The 7,311-nt window shown below is 33.9% G+C and overlaps 1 protein-coding gene across 1 annotated transcript in view; it reads left to right on the top strand.

Moving 5' to 3' along the window:
• KIAA0586 (KIAA0586 ortholog) overlaps positions 1–7,311 on the top strand; it is a 159,967-nt gene that overhangs the window by 66,524 nt on the left and 86,132 nt on the right. The window contains exons 12-14 of the mRNA XM_012663732.1: positions 257–431; positions 3,136–3,330; positions 4,876–5,063. Of these exons, the coding sequence (XP_012519186.1) occupies positions 257–431; positions 3,136–3,330; positions 4,876–5,063 (558 nt within the window). The remainder of the gene's footprint in view (positions 1–256; positions 432–3,135; positions 3,331–4,875; positions 5,064–7,311) is intronic.

Genomic DNA, 7,311 nt, shown 5'->3' with positions numbered 1-7,311 from the left:
GGTGGATAATTTTTATATTTAAATTTCATGCTTTTTATTTCTTTATTTATTTATTCATCAAATTTGGATTTAGTCAAAATAAATTTCATGCTTTTTAAACTCACATCCAGAATTTAAGGATTGTCTGAAATAGAGGATTTTTCTGAGCTGATCATTCTTATTGTAGTACTTAAGCTAGCAAAAAGAGGCTTTAGAAAAATGAGATAAGTTTTTGATAACTATTTTCATGGTGAGTTGAATAACTTTGTATACATAGGGGCTTTTGAAAGCAACGACGGCGATACAAGATGAAGATTATATGTTACAAGTTTATGGAAAACCAGTTTATCAGGGTCACCGCAGCACTCTTAAAAAAGGACCATATCTCAGATTTAATTCTCCATCTCCTAAATCCAAACCACTGAGACCAAAAGTAATAGAACAAGTTAAAGGTAAAGAATCTCATTTTTTTGTGTATAACCTCATGTTTTAATAGTATCAATTTAATATGTAAAGTTTCTTTTTGTTTGCTTTTTATTTATTATAAATACAGTTCGAATTACATAATGCCTAGAGATGGAAAAATAATTCCTTCTAGGAGAGGTGGGGAGAAATAGAACAGGCACAAGATAGGAATAAGTGGGAAGAAATGTAGGGTTAGATGGTATCTTCAGATAAAGCATCATAAAATTTTTACTTAGGAAATGATGAATCTTAAACAATGTAAATGTAGGGAAAGTGGACATTTCCTTGAAGAACTTGGTCCATTATGTTCTTATGAACAGAAAGATCAGCCATATGCTATTTATTATTGTAAAAGTGTTTATGGGCACTTTTGCAGTTTTATTTGTTCTCAAAGAGCCTTAGATAGCAAAGTCGAAAACTTTTTTTGTTTCTTTTGTACACAATTAAAAACATCTTTATTTATCACTGCATGTTTTTACTTGCATCTGCCATTTCACTGGTACTGTGTATTTAAATATAAGTCTTAGTTAAATAATGAGTCTGTTGACTTTGGTTACATTTTAAAGTTTCTCAGCTTGTCCTTTAGTAGTCAGTAAGCTTCTTTGACGATAAGTAGTAGATACGAACCCATTTTCCTTTCTTGTCCTTTCCAGAAGTTGGAGCTTTGGCAGTTGCTTTAGTTCCCTTTCCTTTCTAAAAGTTAGGTGATCATATAGGGTATCAGGCTGTATAAAAATTTTACTGATGTTATACAACTATTATGTACCCATAATAATTAAAAATCAAATAAATTTTAAAATTAAAAAAAGGATATTTTACTGATGTTATTTTAGCAAAGCATATAGCTTATGGGTGATATTTACCCTAATGTTTCCTCTTATTTACTGGAGCTTTGCTATTAACTTATATTTGGGGTTTTGAAAGTCTTTGCAAAAATCATTTGAGGTTTTAAAATACTTTCCAATCCAAAAATAACTGTATTCAATAATCCTTTTAATGGTAGAAATGATTGAGAGCCTCTGGACTTAGGTTTATCCTAGGGCCTCGGTACCTGCCTATTTCCTCTGTCTGGAGAGCTTTTCCTTCAGACGCTTGCATGGCTCACTCAGTTCTTTCAATGTCTGCTCTTAGATATTAGCTCCTCAGAGAAGTCTGCCTTGACTATTCTATCCAGGGAATTATCTCTTGTTCCTCTCTATCTCCTTGCCCTGCCTTATTGTTTTTCATAGCACTTTTCACTACCTGTTATATTTTTGTTTATTTGCTTTATGATTTATTTTGTTTGTTTGTCCTTACTAGACTGTAAGCTCCATGAGTACAGTTGGTTTATTCACCTCTGTATTCCTTGTGTTTGGAACAATGCCTAACACATATTAAATGCTGAACAAATGTATTTTAAATAAACACTCAAGAAAAACATTCATTCAATAGAATGAATGAATGTCAGAGAACACAATGAAAAATATAGATAAGGTATTAAAATTTTTCTTCTTAGGATCATAAATAAAAAACTATATTTAATAAAGTCTAGGTGCAGAAAAACATCCACATGTTAAAAGTAAAATGTAACGTCAGGAAATTATTTAGAAAATATTTTAGTCTCTTTTCCTTTGCACTTTTACTTTTTTCTTTTCTTCACTTTTCTTGGATTCCATAGAAATGTATCCTCTTCTCCAAAGAGACAAGAGACATATAATCAAATTTTTAACTTTTTTAATATTTAGGATACAATTACATATATCTACTTCATAAGAGTAGGAAAAATGTACAGTAGTCCCCCCTTATCTGTGGGGGATACATTGTAAGACTCCCAGTGGATACCTGAAACAGTAGATAGTACCAAACCCTACATATATTATGTTTTTTCCATCTGATAACCGAGATGGCTACTAAGTGACTAATGGGCAGGTAATGTATACAGTGTGGATACGTTGGACAAAGGGATGACTCACTCACAACCTGGGCGGGACAGAGTGGGACGACATGAGGTTTCATCATGCTACTCAGAACTATACACAATTTAAAACTTATGAATTATTTATTCCTGGAATTTTCCATGTAATATTTTCCAACCATGGTTGACTGCAAGTTACTGAGACTGAGGAAAGCAAAAACACGGTTAGGGAGGGACTACTGTATAATATTAACTTCTGTAAGGTTTAAGTAAGTATAGAATTAGGTTATCTGTATATAATTTCAAGGCATAAAGACTGGTTATTCAGAATTGTGCATAAAGGTGTAATGAGAAAATGAAAAAATCCAATTATCATTAACTTTTTGTACCTATGGGAAAAAATTTAATAAACTCAAACATATTGTCTGAATATTCTTCAAAATCTTTATTCAACTTTTTTTCTAGTCATTGTATTCATTTTCTCATAGTAGCTGTACGAGTTGTACACCTGTTCAGTGGCTAACAAACTATGGCCTACAGGTGAGCTGTCTGTTTTGTGAATAATGTTTAATTTGAACCTAGCCATGCTCATTCATTTATGTATGCTTTCGTTATACAACAGGAGAGGTACAACTGAGACCACTCTGGTCTATATGTTACTTCTGTTTTGGGGCTCTGTAACATTATTATATAGAATGAGATCCTTCTGTGAAAAAGAGTTGCTCTATTTCTAGATGGCTGGATGGTAGGTAATTCAAACAATATTTTAAATTATCTTGCATTAATGATTTTTGCAGGCACTAAAGTCAAGTCAATAAGAACACAAACTGACTTTTATGCCGCAAAACCTGTGAAGGTGGATTCTAAAATGAAGCATTCCATTACTACACTACCTCATGGTGATCAGCAGTATTTGTTCAGCCCAAGCAGAGAAATGCCTACTTTCTCAGGTACACTAGAAGGTCATCTAATTCCTATGGCAATTCTCTTAGGTAAGAACCAACAAAATATGTGGGGTGAATTTCAAATTCTTATCAGCAGTAGCAGAACTTACAAAATGGTACTCACACGGTAGTCACTCTGTGTTGTTTATATTTGTAGGGAAGGCCTCAGAATGTATCTTAGCTGTGTAATAGCAATCTCTACAATGATGGATTCCTGTTGTAGTTTCACCCACAGGGAACATTCCTTTGAACAGTACAATGTTGTAGATGAAATGAAAATTTAAAAAATCTTTAGACATGTCACAAACATTCGTAATAAGAATCCAAGAGGTTTGATTGGCTTGTTAATATTGTCATGTCTTAGGGGAAGTACTTTAAAGTACCTTTATGTAATTTTGCACTAGGCTGTGATAAGTAAAAGTTGTGTATTTGTGTATCCTAAGCTAATAGTTGTTTATTTATTTACTTGAAGTCTCTCAGAGTCATCATGTTAAAAATGGAACAAATTGTTTTTGCCCTCACATCAGCTCTTCAAATCTAATTAGCTCCTTTTTTCCTTGTAGTGTCATTGGTATTCTTCCTTGATTTTGATGAATGATTTAAATATGAATATTTTTTAACATAAGAGAATTTTTTATTATGAATATTTTGAGTTAATGTCATGTCAACATGGTAGCTGCCTTGTCTGTTCAAAAGTGCCTTCTAGTAATATAATAGCTAACACTTTTAAAGTCCTTACTGTAGTGCCAGGTACAGTTCTAAACACTTTACAGATATTCACTCATTTAATCTATCCTATAAAGCACATGGTAATAAACTAATTTTATAGATTAAAAAACTGAGGCACAAAGGGGTTAATTTGTCCAAGGCCACACAGCTAGAGTGGAGCTAGGATTCAAACCCAGGCAGTCTGGCTTATTATTTATTCTATACTTTTAGTGAGTACATTGTACTCTCCTTTTTACTTTGTTTTTTTCTTTTTTTATTTTAGAGATGAAGTCTCACTCTGTTGCTCAGGCTGGAGTGCAGTGGTGTAATCATAGCTCATTGCAGCCTTGAACTCCTGGGCTCAAGCACACCTCTTGCCTCAGCCTCCCCTGTAGCTGGAACTACAAATGTGTGCTACCACACCTGGCTAATTTTTTAACTTTTTGTGGAGACAGGGTCTCACTGTGTTGGCCAGGCTGGTCTCAAGCTCCTGACCTCAAGTGATCCTCCTGCCTTGGCCTCCCAAATTGCTGGGATTATAGGCATGAGGCACTTTACCTGGCCCTCCTTTTTACTTTGAAATGTAGAAAACAAGTGGGACTTCTGAAGTGAAAGTTTTTGACATGTTTTAAAATGTGGATAATATTAGTACCTCATAGCCTTTATTTTGAGGATGAAATGAGATAATGTATATGAAGTGTTTAGTACCTAGAAGTGCCTAATGTATGGTGAGTATGTTGACAGTGGTGATGATGGATGGAGAGGTGATCGTCAGATAGTACTTTCCTTTCATACGAGAATACAGCCACAAAGATTCAGATGGTGTATTAGATTTTTCCTTTATTTCTGAACTAGTTGACTTGTTTTCTTTCCTCAACTTCTTAGGACAAACCCAAAGTAATAGTGATTCCATGCCACCTGCTGGAATAATTGTAAACAAACCACACCCTATAACTGTGACTACTTCTATTCCTCCATCATCTCGAAAAATAGAAAGTGGAGTAAAGAAACCTAACATAGCAGTTGTAGAAATGAAGTCGGAAAAAAAGGATCCTCCTCAGCTTACTGTGCAGGTAAGCCAAGGTGAATGAGAAGAAAATTTTAAGGAAAAAAAATTTTTTGCTTAACATTAGTACTTAAAATTCATTACATTGCTTCACGAAAACATTGCTTTCCTCATGGCTCCTATTTTTAAAATTTATTTTATTTATTTTTCATTTTTTAAAATTTATTCATTTTTTAGAGGCCGGGGCTCATTCACCCAGGTTGGAATGCAGTGTTATGGTCATAGCTCACTGCAGCCTTAAGCTTCTGGGCTCAAAGCGATGCTCCCACCTCAGCCTTTGAAGTAGCTAGAACTGCAGCCACATGCCTCCATGCCTGGTTAATTAAAAAAAAAAATTTTTTTTTAGGGATGAGGTCTTGCTATGTTGCCCAGGCTGGTCTTGAACTGTTGGCCTCAAGTTATTCTCCTGCCTTAGCCTCTCAAGTAGCTGGGATAACAGGTGCAAGCTACTATGCCTGGCATGGGTCCTTCATTTTTAAAACTGTGATATTTATGTGATGTATGTCTATCCTTGTTCTTGTATGATTTAAACTACTCTTCTAGGCCAATGACTGAATGATATTCCAGGTAACTCAATGATGTTCCGAAGGGGACAATTTAACAGTGTATTGTAATTAATTTAAAAAAGAGTTAATGCGTGTGACTTATATAATTAATATTAATACTTCAAACTTTACACAAACGTACGTAAGAAGTGCAGTGGCTCACATCTGTAATCCCAGCACTCTGGGAGGCTGAGCTGGGAGGATCACTTGAGGCCAGGAGTTTAAGACCAGGCTGGGCAACATAGTGAGACCCCGTCTTTACAAAAAACAAAAAAAATTAGCTGGGCACTGTGACATGCCTGCAGTCCTAGCTAATTGGGAGCTCAGTGGGGAGGATTGCTTGAGCTCAGGAGTTCAAGGTTATAGTGAGCTATGATGGAGCCACTGCACTTCAGCCTGGCTGACAGAGCAAGACCCTATCTCTAAAAATAAATTAAAAAAAAAAAAGACTTCAATGAATGTAGAGAGAATTTATTTTTATATGCAAAGACTAAATATTCAAGTTGTCAGTTTTTCCCTGGTTAACATATTATTCTAGGGAAATTCTAATTAATAACAAACAGTAACCATGAGACTTTTTTTTTTAACTTTAGGATCATTCTGATATCTGTAAGAACAAAGGGTTTAGAAAAGTTAAAGGTTTTGGTACTGGTCCAGTGTAACGGAGTATTTCAGAAATAACCTTGGTTATTTGGAAAGAATGTAATATGATGGAGACCTCATAAATCAGTGGGAAATAGGATTCTTGTAAATTAAAGAATATATTAATGTTATAATTCATTTAGCAATGTGGGAAAAAGATGACTTTTAGACTCAGCTCCTACTGTATAGCAAATGAGTTCCAAATAGGCAATAAGCTAAAGTATAGCTACAAAATATAAAAACATAGAAAAATTAGAAGATAATTATATGAAATTTTTATCAAAACTCAAGCTAAATATAGATATGGAAGAAGAGAACTTAGATATGATAGAAAATAGAAATTTGAATCTATAAAATCTAAAACATGTTGTTAAAAAAATCCTAAATAGGAAACCAACATACAGGAAGAGCATATGAAAAGATGATAGGAAAGAATTAATTTTTAACACATTAACTGCCATGTGAGTTGTATTTAACTCATGCTAGTTTTGAGCCAAGGCCTTGTGAAGCATGTGTAACTCACATGTCTCTTTACCTTGGGAAGCAACTTGGTGTGCAGGCAACTCATGCTACCATGCTGTAGCATACATGTTACGTGATTGGTGGCCTCCTGGGTGAAACCCCGCAGTTGGCTTATGAAAATCTTACTTGTTGATATTCTTACGTTACCATTAATATCAACAATTTAATTGCATATAACTCACAGAAAACAATAAAAAATAACAAATTTTTTCATTAAATTGGAAAGGATGCTTTTGTTTTCGAAGTTTTTATTCTATTTTCGTAATAAAACACCGTGGCCCCGAGGAAAAATTATTTTTTCTAGTATGACAGTCAATTAATAAGAAAACATATAGATCCAAATCCAGAAATATTAAAAGGACATGAGTAAGATTCTACAAAAGAGAAAACACAGTTTATCAGCAAGCAAATTAAATGATTTAAATTTTGCCAGTAACCAAGATAATGCAAATTGAAATAACAATGATATACCTCCTTTTTAAAACTGTTATTGCTGAAACAATCATGTTATCTAATTTTGGGTGAGGGTTCATTAAAACTTAGAAT

This window comes from Propithecus coquereli, unplaced genomic scaffold (genome assembly GCF_000956105.1).
Source record: "Propithecus coquereli isolate 6110/MARCELLA unplaced genomic scaffold, Pcoq_1.0 Scaffold83, whole genome shotgun sequence".
Taxonomy (NCBI): domain Eukaryota; kingdom Metazoa; phylum Chordata; class Mammalia; order Primates; family Indriidae; genus Propithecus; species Propithecus coquereli.
The sequence above is the reverse complement of the archived record's forward strand: the minus strand, read 5'-3'. Positions and strand labels throughout refer to the sequence as shown.